Source organism: Rhyacophila brunnea, unplaced genomic scaffold (genome assembly GCF_057557595.1).
Source record: "Rhyacophila brunnea isolate RB1 unplaced genomic scaffold, BYU_Rbru_1.0 scaffold_13, whole genome shotgun sequence".
Lineage (NCBI taxonomy): Eukaryota > Metazoa > Arthropoda > Insecta > Trichoptera > Rhyacophilidae > Rhyacophila > Rhyacophila brunnea.
This window is the reverse complement of record NW_028232785.1, coordinates 20,270,947-20,286,684: the sequence shown is the minus strand read 5'-3', so window position 1 is coordinate 20,286,684 and position 15,738 is coordinate 20,270,947. Positions and strand designations below refer to the sequence as shown.

The 15,738-nt window shown below is 37.5% G+C and overlaps 1 protein-coding gene across 2 annotated transcripts; it reads right to left on the bottom strand.

The window, feature by feature from the left end:
• Window positions 1-4,721: 4,721 nt before the first annotated feature.
• Window positions 4,722-14,629, bottom strand: LOC147076867 (uncharacterized). 2 transcript variants are annotated; one of them, XM_085940491.1, is made up of 4 exons: window positions 14,313-14,629; window positions 12,924-13,079; window positions 5,902-7,907; window positions 4,722-5,293 (listed from the first exon to the last, which is right to left on the bottom strand). In XM_085940491.1, the coding sequence occupies exons 1-3, from the start codon at window positions 14,469-14,471 to the stop codon at window positions 6,846-6,848; spliced, it is 1,377 nt and encodes a 458-aa protein (XP_085796617.1). In that variant the 5' UTR covers window positions 14,472-14,629; the 3' UTR covers window positions 4,722-5,293; window positions 5,902-6,845. The 2 variants fall into 2 exon arrangements, with proteins under 2 accessions (XP_085796617.1, XP_085796618.1); XM_085940492.1 differs by lacking the exons at window positions 4,722-5,293; window positions 5,902-7,907 and adding an exon at window positions 10,740-11,244.
• Between the last annotated feature and the right edge of the window lie 1,109 nt (window positions 14,630-15,738).

Here is a 15,738-nt window from a genome sequence, read left to right as displayed (position 1 = left end):
TATCAGCAAATAATTTCTAGGTCCTGAAGAAAACAAATCCATAGGTACTTACAAAAATATATTTTCTTAAATATTGACGTATGTAGGTATATATAAATAAAATCAATAATTTTTAAAAATGACAATATTGTAAAAACTGTTTTACTATATTCTCAGCTGACTCGAACATTTAACAGGCAAAAATAAATATCTAATTGAATGCATTTGACCGTCATAAAATTCCATTATGAGCGAACTTTAGATTCGAGACAAGTCTCCAATAGCCTGCAGTCAGGATTACAACCTGAAAAAACTATTTGTTGTATTTCCTATGGATAAGGTAGGTATATCCACCAGTGATGAAGGGTGTATGCAGGCTGTGGAGATTCAACATATTATTTCAATTTCAATTTATTTATTTTTTTACATATTGTGGACATTACAAATTATAAGTTTAAGACGTTCACAACATGATATAAAAAAAGAGATAGATAGTATGTTATTAAACAATAGAATAAATGTACATACAAAAATATTATTATATAGGTACATGGAAATACACCGGATGAGTTAAGCAGACCCTATTTTAAAAATTTATAAAATAACGTCCACCTATACTCATCCTCACGTAGGTGGAATATATCAACACCCGAAGCAATTTCGTTGAACATAGTTATCGCCCTGCCAATTGGCAGTTGGTTGGTTCTGCACCTTGGGAGAATAAACAACTGATGTTCTCTATTTCTAAGATAGTTATCAGGGACACACAGGTCAACACTGCCCAGAATGGCAGAGTTCTCATTTATACCTCGTATAAGTCGAAAAAAGTACATAGCCAAATAAAGATTTCTTCTAAATTGCAAACTGCAGTATGTAAGCATGCCTAAGAGAAAGTCAGTTGGATAAAGCCACGGATAGTATCCATACAACCTCAAATAAAGGAGTCTCAAGAATTTCTTCTGAACCCTCTCCACCATAAGGCCATACTTCAACTGATGCGGTGCCCAAACAATAGACCCACTCTCAAGTCTGCTTCGAACTAAAGAATTAAATAAAAGTTTTAATACCGTAACATCCGAAAAGACCCGGGAAGTACGCATGACGAAGCCCAACATTTTAAGCGCCTTGTTACAAATGGTAACTATAATATGGCTAATAAATGTCAGTTTACTCTCAAACGTAATGCCAAGATCCCTTACAGATGATATTCGTGACAGAACTCTGCCATGCATCGAGTATTGGAAAAACAACACTTGAGGCTCTGGTAAACGACAAAAGATTGCATTTATCAATATTGAATTCTAGTTTGTTACGCCTGCCCCAATCTAATATATTATCTATATCAAGTTGGAGCTGACGACAATCGTCTAAGGTGACAACTTCCAAAAAGAGTTTCAAGTCATCAGCGAACAACAAAAACATAGCATTTTTATTACCAATGCTATGTCATTTATAAAAATCGTGAACAGCACGAAGATAACGGCCGTACGATACGTATTGTTGACGGTTCCTAAAATAACTCCCGAATAGCTTCAAAAATCGATCAGACAATCCAATAAGTTGGAGTTTTTCCATCAGGACATCATGATCGACTTTGTCAAATGCTTTCGAGGTAAATACCATCAGGTTAGTTTCCGTTGATCGGCCTGCTCTAAATCCATGCTGTTCATTTATTATAAATGACTCAATTTTTGGAGAAATCATGTTGTGCATGATCATCTCAAGAACTTTTGCTGGTGCAGAGAGAACAGCTACCGGCCTGTAATTTTCCACTGATGACTCTGTACCACTCTTATGGATTGGAGTAACCTTCGACATCTTCCACGTTTCCGGAAAGATACCTGTCTCCATTGTAAGATTATATATATATGCAAGTGGGCCTTTGACAAAATCAACCCACCCCTTTAAAAAAAATGTAGGGACGTTATCAGGTCCCAAAGAGTGAGTATTTTTTAGTTTTTTAATAAATTTTAACACATCACTCTCATCAACTGGAAAAATATCAATGGACTGGGCACCGCATGATGGCTGTCTCGACGTGGAGGCAACATCCAAATAAGGAATACTACTTGCATAGACAGACCTGAAGTGACCAGCAAATGCTTCTGCCACTCTATGTCCGGTCACCTCTTCGCCTTTCCAACTCATCGAATCGGCATACCCGCCATCCCTTCTTAATGATTTAATATAATCCCAAAACGATTTGAGATTTTCACGAATGCAATCTTCTACCGATTCCATATATGTTCGATAGGCCATTCAAACAGCTTGCCTCACTCTCAAGCGATAAAGGCTAAACATTTCATAGTCCCGTTGACCATGCTCAGCCTTCCAAGCTTTGTGATAGCAATGCTTGATCTGAATGTCCCCAATAATCTCTCGAGAAAACCACCTCGGGTATCGCCTTCCACCACGACATGGCGACCTCCTTGAAAAACATTCATCAAACACATTATATACAGTATTATAAAAGAATTGTAGTGCCTCATTTACATCACAAATCCCGAACACTCATTAATGAGTAAAGTAGCTCGAAGTTTCCACCTTCAAACTTCCATCCCCTGCACCGATCGGTTTCATGTGAGGGTATTTCAGTTCGAAGGGGGCGAATCGACCGAAACCTGAGCACAAAAACCAAAGTAGGATGATAGTCATCCTCCCGTACAAGAGGGGACATGCATCGGGAAACTGACAAATTGATGTTGCTGAATACCCTATCCAGAAGCCCATTACTAGAGTTAGAAATATCATTGTACTGAGAAAATCCAAAAACAGCGCACATAAATTCCAGGTCACTATTGACCCTTTCACCGTTGCACGCTGAAGTTAGATTAAAGTCTCCCATCACAATAATACTTCTGTCTCCAATCAAGTTGACACTAGATAGCATATTCTCAACAAAACATTTATACACCTCCACGTCACTGGCTGGAGGAAAATATACAACACAAACGTAAATAGTGACTCCATCACAGGTTAGTTTCACCCAAAGGTCCTCATGTGGAGTCTCTAAAGCATGGACACGTTCGGCCTTCAACCCCTCCATGCTTCTAACCCCCAAAAGACAGCCTCCACCCTGCCTGTGGCCTGCGCCGGAATCTCGATCCCTCCTAAAGACTAAGTACTCACTTCCAAAATATTTGCGATTAAAAACACTGTCATTAAGCCATGTTTCAGTTAACCCTATGACATCATAGTCGACAGCCAAAACATTTCTCAAAAAATCGACAGCTTTTGTCTTAAAGCCACGTACTTGGGCAATTATTATTTTCATTGTTAAGTCAGCTGGTTGACAGCCGTGGTGTTTCAATTTTTGACACCCATTCTTTAATGAATGAGTAACGTGGCCAATTATCAGGCTTTAGAATCAACGTACTCAGTTTAACAGGGATCCCTATCTTAAAAGATGCGTAGTCCCCTTTTGACTTTAGCTTTGCAATTGTAAATTCGGCGTTACAATTTGCAAGTTTTTTTAAATAATTAGTCATATCCGCAGCAGACGTCTCTGGGTGAAATGGGTAGAAGTGGTAGTTTTTAACTACATCGCTCCCCTTCACTCCTCCGCCTAAGATGCCACGGACAGCCGCTGGTCGCTTCTTCTTCGCTATTGTAGACCATTTTCCGTCTTCAGTAGATCGTCCAACAGCCGAAATGTCTATGACGTCACGCTCTGGATTAGAAGTACTTTCCCGCGTTTTTGGGATCTCGGTCGTAGACTTTTTATTGATGTTATCTAAAACTTTCTGTGACCTGGTTATTCGGGACGTCATCGTATTAGATAGACTAAACTTTGTCACTCAAACGAATTTGTTTTCATTGAATCAAGACTGTAAATTACAGATAGTGTTGGTTAGATTTTAAAAATCAATTAAACCCTGCATTAACCAAACCATAATAGTTGAGGTGCATATGGGTGATCCGATAAAAATAGTGCACACTTTTTCAGTCATAATTATTTGTTTTCATTGAATTAAGGCTATACCTCAGCTGGGGCACGGTCTAAAAAGATAGTGACTAAGCGATGCGCGGATTGTGTAAATGACGCGTGCCGAACGAAACATAATTAATCATAAAAAACTAACATGCATCCATTTAATGTTCTGTTTATTGTTCCATTAGTAAAAATAATAATATATTCATTGACATGTTTTCTTTTTCAAGTAAATGGGTAACGTTTTTAGTCATCTTTACACAATTTAAGAATTAACACCCCCATCGCCATCACGAAACAAATTGACGTGTTCACAGCTCGACTTTCGCTCTCCGATTGCCAGCGAGTCCAAAATTTCATCGCACCTATAGTTGAAAATTATTTGCCATTTCACTGAAGTATGCTTATATGCAATACATAATATTATACAGATGGTGTACCATAATAGACAAATAAAATTCTTCTATCTATGAAATATTTTTGACTATTATCTTTTATGGCGTGGTTACGCAGGTTTAATTGAATTTAAAAAAAACCAACATTATCGGCAATTTGTAGTCTTAGTTTAATGAAAGCGGATAAGTACGACTGACAAAGTTTAGTGTGCACTATTTATGTCGTATCTTAACAACCTACCTCTACCCTTCGTCACAGCTTGGAGAAGGGTGCCAGACAACAAAATTTTTCAGTTCATGTTCCTCAGTCATGAGTAGGGATTCTAGTCCCGGGATTGATAAACATAATCCCGAAACTTTCGAGATTGATTTTTTTTATCAATTTTTATGGAAAATAAAATAAAAACGAAAATATAACAGAAAAAATACTTTTAATAACAAATAACTACATTAGAAATAAACTGAGTTTGAATGAAGTTTGATTTATACCCATGTGTAAGTTGCCGATTCATTTTATTTTTTCACATAAATTAATAAAAATGAGAAACATTGGAAAAAACAATGCTTCGCACTATTAACAAAGTAATTCCACCATGATCTCATACGTTTTACGGCAGTTTCATATTTGGCTGACTTATTAGATTTATGAAGCGGAAAGGCCATAAGTACACCATGATTTGCTTTACTATTTTAAATCTCGCTAACCCATTCATTAAGTCTTTACTATCAGAAACAGCAATCTCATATTAAATTCACATTATTATTTACTCCATTAAATTTTATTTATTTCGTATTGAGATTGAAAGTATACAATATTAACAATAAATGTCTTAAATAGTATAAATTATACTAGATTGATTTTTGACTGATTTTATCAATGTTATTTGTAAATATAAAAATTTTATATTAACAATGGCAAAAATGCCAATCCCGGGATCAGAATTTTGGCTCGGGATTGGATTCCCTAGTCATGAGTATTGATACACCCCTGTTACAGGCGGGCTTCTCCCGGTGTAAAATAATCATTTAGTAGCTTAAGTCGAAACGTAACCCTGACCTCTAGAAACGGCTTCATAAAACATCTAATCTGATTCCTTGCTCAACCACGTAAGTATTTCTTTTTAATTTAAAAAGTAAAAATGATGATGGATGAAAGAGATAATTTTAAGACTAAATATAAGGATTTAAATATAATAAATTTTGCCGCGCATTGTGCGTGAAATCCTCGCGCGCCGGCGCCAGGGTCAGGCTCGTGATTCGCCGAATCAAAGATCACGCGATAAAATTTGGCCAATCACGAGAGTCCTTTTTTTTGCTGGATGGCGTCGGTACGAGGAATTTAAAAAGAAAGAAAAAAGGATGTTAGTAAGCGTCCCCTTTCCGATAGGTACGGACCTGACGACTACAACTGTAAAAATCCCAAATATAATTTGTAAAACTAAAAATTAAGAAAATATAAGAAGACCACGTTACGAGCACGAAGGACTGTGTTTTATTTACACTCCGACCGTTTGAATTTTTTTTTTTGTGAATCCGGGGTTCGATGGACTCCTGAGCTAGCCGCTGGAACCCCGGGGATCTCAGTATCCAACGCACTATTATCTGTGATATTGTTTTCTCAAATAAAAAAAGGCGAAACTTCTTACAACCATTTAATAATTATACTATATTAAATTCCACAATTAAATTTTTTAGTTGATAGCAATTACGGTTACATCTCTTCTTCTTGGTTGTTAACTCATCACTGAGGTTCTAAAAACTATCCTCAAACGTAGCTATCTTCTGTGCGACCAAGGCTCTCAGGGCAGAGTAAAGGTTATCCCCACTAAAGTCTGTGACTTGCTTGCTCAAATGCATTGATACTTTTGTACGCACAGTCACCAGTCTCTTCATAGTTTCCGGTATGTGATGCGTCTCATGACATATCGGCGACAGCCATATGGCTACACACTGACATCAAAAGTATCTAGAAGTAGCTATCAACTAAAAGACAAATTTGCAGGAATTATGTTATAGTTAAAATGATAGTGAATTAATACCCTTTCATTAATGAGAAGCTGGCAGATATTATTGATCGTTTTTACAAGGAGTGGTTGTCAGTCACAAGCTCAATCCTGTTTAAAGTAGTGGATAGAAAGATTGAATTAAATAGTATGATAGCGTGAATAATATGTATGAACTTTTTATATTATAACATTTCTTTTTGTGCCATCTGGCAATTGAAGTCGTCCACAATCGGTTTGGTACGTCCTCTGCTATATGTTTATCATTGATCTTTCCTTTGATGACAAATTTGCGAATGCAGTACTTTTGTCCTCTCATAAAATGGCTTTGATCGTACATATAACTTCTCGGTCCTTTCCCATTCGATTGAGAATGTTAATATATGTCGCCAGGTCCAAGAAATTTTGAGAATGCGTTTATGCAGCCATATCTCGAAAACCTCAACTCTCGATGTTTAGTGTACATTATAAAACAATAATATATATTTGTAACAAATACAGAGTTGATGTATGAAATTATCCATTGAAGTAGCCTCCTCACTTGCAGATGCGTATTTCAGGCGCCTTCCAGCGGCATTTCATGCGTCTTCGCCCGACATCTCTACAGTAACTCCCCTCTTGTCGCATTTCGCCGACTGTCGTAAAAAACTCATGCAACCTGTGTGTGTGTATTGGGAACGTTCGCTTCCACAGAAACTCACAAATATAACTGTCATAATCGTATACGCTAGCGGCTTTCCGCGGCAAATGCACACGGAGCTGCCTCCAGATCTTCCCCAAATATTGCACGTGTTTATCTTTATCCGGATCGTCAAAATCAACCATATTTTCAACGGCGAACGCTTTATAATTTTCATCACCCCGGCAATCGTACGCAGCCCAATCCGCCATGACAACCGTACCCGGTAACACGACACTATTTATGAAATTCAAAAGAGTTTTTTTATTTACTTCACCCATAGCTCTCACGACAGATAAACATTTCATATCTCTATCGAAAGCGACAAATACATATTTATTTACAACTAATCCTCGAGTATTAATGCAAGTGTTAATTTGCCTGGCACCTATATCTACTATTGTCCCGACACCGCCTAGCTTAATACTCTGATTCTGGCACCATTTTACGCAGACGTTACGGCAAAACGATGACCATTTTTTAATAACTGAAATCTTCAAACTCAATTCGTCTTTAATGAAATTATTTCTAACGGGAGACCAACACGCCCAAAGCACTACAAATCTGCAGATAACCGCGATGGGCAACGGAGCCTGCGCGAACCATGTACCCTTAAGCACCGACAGTTTCAAATCATCACATCTTTTCACTACTTTGTCACCATTCTTTATTATTCCACATTGTGTAATGTCATATTTGTTTCTAGAAATAGCCCCGTGGTCTTCGAGCCACAGGTAAAGGTCCTCCGGCCGGGAAGAGAGTATTAAGAAATCGCACAGGGTCATTATGCACTTCTGACAAGGCATCCGCGGGAGCTCTATGGCGATGGGAGTAGGCATCCACGGTGAATCCACAATGATGCGATGCCGTCTAGACCTGATGTTAATGCTATCTGTGCACCAATTAGACTCGACGCAGACCTGTGAACACAAAAATTAATTCAAGTCACACTTACATGAGACACCTCATTTTTTATTTACACGTTGCATCTTTAGAATCTAAACGCAAATAGCGGGAGCAACTGGACACCACACGGCGCCTTCAAGAATTCGTATCGCTCGCCAGTCTTCTTGCATCATTCTAGGTCAGCGATGGTGAACCTATGATATGCGTGCATCCTGTGGCACTCGCCAAAGTTTTGTCGGCACGCGGAAAGATTATATATGAAATAAATTTCATACTTAGTCATACTAAATAATGTTAGGTTGTTGTCTTCATCACACTTTTTCGTATTCTGGACTCCGTCATTATGAATTTCATGATGCTTTTCACCAGGAAAAGGATTTTGGGCAATCATGCCTTCTACTTTTAAATGCATTTACATGGCACAAGGCACAAGCGGGAAAGTGATCCTGAGGATTTTAAAAATTACTTGCGAATGAATGGAGAATTGTACGATCACCTGCTATCAAAGTTATGTGATCGGTTGACCAAGCAAAATACTGTGATGAGACAGTCGATCAGTCCACACGAGAGACTTACGGGTAGAAGCCATGAAGACCTGAAGTTTTCAGTTGGAATTGCCGCTCAAACATTGGGCCAAATCATCCTAGAGACATGCCAGGCTATATGTGATGTCTTAAGAGAGGAATATATGAAGGTGAGTAATTTTTGGTTGCAGTACACTCAGTGTTTCCCAAAGTGTGGTACGCGTACCTTCTGGGGGTACGGGAAGAGTTTGGTGAGGGTATGCGCTGCACCTGGTGCGACAAGTATTAATACGTCATCAATCCATCCACATATGTCAACTGGTTTCGATATTTGTTTTTTATGAAGGGTATTACACTGAATGATCTTTCACAGTATATAGTAGTAGGAAAAATCGACAATATTATAAAGCAATTGTTGCCAATTCTTTGAATTGACTCCATTCTCAGAAACGGATTATTTCACACATGATCTCATCAAAAAAACTCATTATGGATAATTTGAGCGTGGAAAGAAATTTAAGACAAGTCACGTGTATTCCAACCAATTTTATAAATAAATTTTTGAAATATTCTGTAAAGCGCTGATGGCCACACATGAGGACCACTATCCTAGATTAAGTAATTTTTTTTATTAATATTTTTTAATTTTATTATAATAGTTCCATTGACATAATAATTAAGCCAAGACAAATCTTCAAAGGCTAATTGTATCAATATCGCTTAATAAATAAATGTTGTAATGCTCCAATAAGACACCAATTTCAGCACAAAATTTTTATTTATGTCAAACAGAAAGTATAAATGTATACAAATTATGGTGTACAATATTTACTACAATATCTTTGTAATAGTAAAAAGGGAAAATCAACCATTTTGGCGAGATCGAGATTTTAATGAAAAAAACAATATGTACCCCACTAAAAACGGCGAATTTGTATCTCCACAGGAAAGTACTTAAAAACGATAATCGTAAGGGCGAATGTCCACTTAGTATTACGAATAAAATGCGAATGTGACATATTAGGCTTTTTAAAATATTATATTATAATGCCTATTATAAGGACAGTATTCTTTCTAAGCTTTATTATAAACTTGTTAGACATTTATAATCTTCCACAGGTAATTAATACATAAATGTCAAAAGTTAAAAATCCTTCTCCTGTAAAGTAGCATTTTGGTTAATTCGCCCTTTTTACAAAACACCGACGATAGTATCTAATACGACATATTTAATTCGTTAAAACAAAGTAGGTATCATAATACCGTCGTCGAATTATATTAGTTGTACACAAAAATAATAAAAAAATGCTAAGAATATGAATAGTTTGACGACAATATTATCAAGTATAATGAAATATACAATAATTAGTTAAAACAAGGAACTTACTTACTTATATAAAATTAGAGTAAGGATCATGAAACATTCATGACAATCATAACTTATTTTATATAAAACATAAATCGGTACACGTCGGTTATGTGGAATACAGCGGCAAACACATTTTGAAAATACCCGATATACTGGATCATTTGTTAGTTTAGGTGTATACAAATAATCCAGTGTATCGGCTATTTTCAAAATGTGTTTGCTGCTGTATTCCACATAACCGACTTGTACCCTTAAATTATTTTGAAAAACTTAGACACCATATTATAATAGCTTAAAGCCGCGTTGACACGATCCGAGTACACCCAGACTGAGCGCACTCGTACGAGACAGCTTCATACTAATTACTCTTATACGAGCTAACTCGGAAGAGTAGGACGCGGTCCGAGTAGTTCGGATAGGAGTAATTAGTATGAAGCTGTCTCGTACGAGTGCGATCGGATGGCGCTCGGTCCGAGTGTACTCGGATCGTGTCAACGCGGCTTAGGATAAGAACACTCACCTGGAAGTGAATGATCAAATCCTATTCTCAGAACAAGAATAAATGTGAAAAAGCATGTGTGGCTGGCGGGCGTTCAACCGTTACATTGGCTGCAAAAGACTACTTTTGGAAATGTTTATAGAATATGTATATACCTACCTCTTTGAATAAGCAATATAACTGCATATTCAGTTTATTTTTAGTCAACACTGGACAAGATGGGCGACTTAAATACATAATATGATTAATTAGAGACCGGATTATATGCAACATAAAAAGCTTAAAAACTGCTTAAAATAAGTAGTAAGATACCGTTCCACATCCACTGAGGTAAATTCGTGTTGCCACGATCCAAGTTCACTTGGACCGAGCGCCATCCAAGCGCACTCGTACGAGACAGCTTCATACTAATTATTCCTACCCAACATACTCATCCGAGTTAGCTTGGATAGGAGTAATTAGTATGAAACTGTCTCGTACGAGTGCGCTCGGTCCAAGTCAACTTGGATCGTGTCAACGCGGCTTAAAATACGCAATAACCGGTGAGAATGGGTTAAATATGTAAATGCAGATAATCCGGTCTCTAATGTTTATACACCGATGTCGCTAAAATAATCTTCACCAAATGTGATGACTGAGGTGGTATTCAATTTTTCATTTTCAGCTTTGCATAATGTTCTGTTGATTAAATAATTCACAAGTAATTGTTTTCTGGGGTCTATCTTCCGCAGCCTCTCAGTCACGTGCGCACCTACGGTATCAGCGAAATCTTTTTCTTTTTCCTGGAGGGCATTTGTGCATGCCGCCATGAATGCCTGATGGTCCGCCTGTTTTTTTTTTTTTTTTGACTGCTTAGAATTTGTACTGCTGCAGCTGCAACTTCTTAGAGGTGTCAACGACGCACTCGAAACAGATGGCGATGGTGCGAGTGAGAATGTTGCCTGTGTTACTGATGGGTTCTGAAAAAAGAATTAAACAATATTTACTACTAATTTAAAATGGTAGAAGAAATACCTTTTTAAACTTACGATCTTACAAATAAACAGTTTGGGGTTACAAACTAGACTTTATGGTCAATAACCCCAATGTTCCAGATGGTGCGTGGGAGTGGTAGAAAGGGCCACATTCCAATACCCCCACCAGTACTGCTGGTGCCATGACACGAATCAGTACCACTTTTGTTTGAGTCCATCTATACAAGTAGGAAAAAAAATCTTCTATCCCACCTTTTGCAACCATATCGTATTTTTCGTTTGCAACGATATCGTCAAAAAACAGTGGCAATTCCCTAATTGTGGTGGTGCGTTGGACGGAAAACACATACGGATCAATCCACCACCAGGCGCAGGGGCCCTATATTATAATTACAAAAACTTTCATAGTGTCATTCTTAGGGCACTAGTTAATGCTAATTATGAATTCATATAATATATATTATATAGATGTCGGTAAGCAAGGGAGAATTTCCGATGCTGGTGCAATGGAGTAGAGTCCATTTTATTCAAAGTTAAAGGCAAATCAGTTAAATTTCCCCTCGAGTAATGAAACCGACAACGGCCTTAATTTTTCCCTCATTGGAGATGAGGCATTTGCCTCACAAGCAAATTTCCTAAAGCCATATTCTCAAAGAGAATTAAATTATCACCGAAAAATTTACAATTATAGGTTGTCACGATTGAGGAATGTTGTGGAAAATGCTTTCGGCATTCTTTCAGCCCGCTTTAGAGTTTTTCATACTTCATTAGCGATGAGACCGGACTAAATAAACATTATTGTAGCAGCAGCTTGTGTACTACATAACTTTTTGTTGAAAAATAGTCCTGCATATGTGACGGCGTCAACCTTTGACAGAGAAAATAATGTTACACATGATTTGGAACCTGGTGATTGGCGACAGAATGGAACACTGCTCACCCCTTTGGAAAATACTCAAACAAGAAATGCTTCCACACCAGAGACCAATATTGTGAGTACTTCAATGGGCCCGGGAAGGTGGCATGGCCACATGGATAACATGATCCAGGCAGGGCGAGCTTAAAATTGTTTATATACCAAACTAATAGCAGATAAAAAATAATCTACTTACTTCGCTTTCAGTCTCCCTGTCATTATTGTTTTTAAAACCCATCTCCTCATCGAACATCTGGATGCTGTCAAAACTTAACACTGGTACCTCCTGGTCTTGAGTAAACAAAAGCAAGTCATAGTACCACAGCTTCGGCGTGTAGACTTCCTTTTTTTTTGATGATATTTTAGCTCGGTTTTACTGATAAGTAGCTCGTTATAAAAGTGAATAAATGTATGGAGAAAATCATAAACTAAAATGTCAGCGAATGTTTCCTCGTTACATCCGAGATCTCGCTATATCCGTGATCGTAATAACCAAGTTTGACTGTATTTCCTATAGAAATCCAATGGGCATCCGGCAATCCAGCATTTCCGACATAGGTGAAAAAATATGGGTGCCGGTGAGCGCCTACTGTACCAAGCCACAAATTATCGGTATTACAGCGATTTTAGTGAGTACATTCAACGTGTGTCGTTATAAATCTGCGGCCTGTCAGATACTGCCATAGTAATATCATGAGGCATAGAAAAGGTTTTAGTAGAGGATTGGTATCAATCTCAATGTATTTACCTGATTAACGGGTGCACCATGTGTACTGGAATATTCTTCAAATGTATCGTCACAGGTCTTAATATCTTTTATATCTTCGAAATCCTCTCGGTCGCAAAATTCTACCGGGTACTCCAGGCGTTCGACTTTAATGGGGGGGACATCTAACGGATCAGCCTATGTGTAAGAAAATAGAAACATAATCAGTGAATCAAATAATTCATTTTCACGGTAGCAGGATGAATTTTGATCAAACGCACTATAATAGGATTGAGTCAAGAAGATGATGTAGATTTAAGTTTTGAAGGAGAAGCATTGATCAAAGTGGTTTTCAAATTAACCTTGACCTATGTGACCTCATCGATCGTCATACTAAACTTCATCATGAAATCTTTGACCCCCTAATACATAATTGGTTTTGTGATATTTTCTATACCTTCCCCGCCCATATCTCCTTCGTTACTACAAATCAGCATATTAATATTACATATTCTTTTTAACAATAAAACATGCCTTGAGGCACAATGACAGTAATGCAGTAGAAGAAGCGAGACGATCACATGAACATCGAGGCTTTGAAAAAACCACATAAACATATTGTGACCTCACCGAGATCGAACCCGGAGCCCCCTTGTGAGAGCCCAGTGCCTTACGCACCCTCTTTATCAGAAACTCCCCTAAAATGTGATATCATATATGGATGATCTAATGGTTTCAGAGTTAAATAATTTTGACAATAAATGGTATATGTTTTTTCAGTTGAAATTATTTAGCAAACGCATGAAGCGTGGTTAAATTGGTAAACTCCACGTATAATAACATTGCTCGGTTGCCATTCTGATTTACTTATTCACACATAAGGTGGACAATTTTTTGCTCATTATGATCACTTACTCGAGTGCAATTATAAATGGTTTTATAATTGCACTAGTCAGTTGTACCAATATCCTGTATGTTTTAACAGTTTCTTGAATTCACATTGTTTCCTAGATTAGCTACACTGGACAAAAAATGATGGTAAATGTGCCGCAGAGGTGGCCATGAGATTTTGCAACTTTCTTTTTAGACAAAACCAAACCTATCCCAACCTAATAATACCTAATAATTATAATGTTAGTTTGTGATAATGATGCATCAAAATTTCAAATTTTCATTAAACGATTAAGTATTGGATCGTAAGGCAGATGCGCCGACAGAAAAAGGTATTTATTATACATAATTGTCTACATGGAATAAACTGTTTTCGTAAAAAAAAATCATAATAGCTCATGGCGGCATTTGCGGCACAATTACCCACGATTTTTTGGTACCTAATCGATGGCAATTCACGTACGTCAAGTTAGAAAATGGGTGAATTAATGTTAAATTATCTACTATTATAAATTGACTTGTGGGAATCTAACAACAGACCTCAACTTTGCATTGCACATCTTCGGCATTCTCTTGTTTTACATAAGAATGTCCGTCTGGACTATTTGGACGGTTTTTTGGAATATCAAACCGAAGCGTACATGCCGGTTTGATTTCGGTATCCCATCCAATTTCTTCTGGTTCCTGTTTTATATCCATTACTACACGTAAATAATAAACTGTAGGCGAAAATTTACACGAACTTCCAATAATTTGCCAAATTTCAATCACTCGAACGCGAAATGAAACGACATAAACATTTCAAACTTCAAAAAGATGTTAGATGTGGTTCGACTTTTGTTTTGTTTTGAAACATTGTGCTGCCATTAGCCATTATCATAATGAATTGCCATTACAGAAAAATATGGCTAGAGTGTCAATAATGAAAGGAGTTTTTCATGTTGACTTTGAAGTCCTTGAGATAGGGTTTGCTCTTTCTTCTTCGCGTGAGGTTATATTCTACTAATTTAATTTCCTTTTTCTTGTCGTTGGTCATTCCTCCGTTTTTATTTACTGGTCATATCCGCGCGTCCATTTTTTATATATGGAGTTTGGGATCCCTTTGTCTTCATTATGATATGACTCAAGGAACCAGGTAAAAGTGACCTGGACTTAAAAGTCAACATGAATAATAAGAGTTTTATTGGTAGGTAAAACTCCTTTCATTATTCGAATTTGACTTTGAAGTCCTTGAGATATCTGTCTGTTATCACCTGGTGTTGGGTATGCTAAATTACTGTATGTGACAATGCTTCATTGACGAGGTATAGACCATCGTGACTTTCCATGTATATGGTTGAATAGAGAAGTTAATGGGTTCTTTTCCCCTTCTGATGGTGGTGTATCCATCGTTCTCTGGTAGTTGTCGTGAAATAATGTCGACTCACTACGCCAGTTACCTCTCTTTAAGATAATAATATCATCTATTGGGTATATTTACTATATTTACAGTTTAAGGAAGCCACCACTGAGCGGACACTGCCTGGTGGTTCTTGTACACCTGCTTCCAACAGTACTGACCTTATCCAATTCCCTATAACTGTCCTGGTGGCTGGTTTTGGTGATCCTCTTGAAGATATAAATAATTCCGAAATAGCCCCACCTTCCCCTCTCCTTGGGTTTGACATGCAGACAAGTTTCCGTAACCAGAATACTGGGTCGATGTTTTGACACGTGGAAGCGCTTAGCTTCCATTCCTCATCTTTTCCTTCCACTTACACAGTCACTTTTTTCCACTAATCCATTGTCTACTATTACTGAGTAGTGTGAGGTCATGAACCCTTCGTCCCGATGCGAGAAGCAGCCGAGTAGGTAGCTGTCCTGCGAGAGGTTTCGAATAGGTTGTACTCCACCGGTGTTGTTTTCCTAAGCTGAAATTGCCTGTAACATATTGTGTTGTACTACCACGTTGAAGCAGATATCTACA

Bases quoted from the DNA above. Each gene is read 5' to 3' on its own strand.
- LOC147076867 (XM_085940491.1), bottom strand. From the start codon at position 14,471: ATGGATATAAAACAGGAACCAGAAGAAATTGGATGGGATACCGAAATC. The intron at 13,080-14,312 runs GTCTGTTGTTAG...TCTTACACATAG, and splicing joins ATGTGCAATGCAAAGTTGAG to GCTGATCCGTTAGATGTCCC. The intron at 7,908-12,923 runs GTAAATACATTG...TTGTGTTCACAG, and splicing joins ATGGTGCACCCGTTAATCAG to GTCTGCGTCGAGTCTAATTG.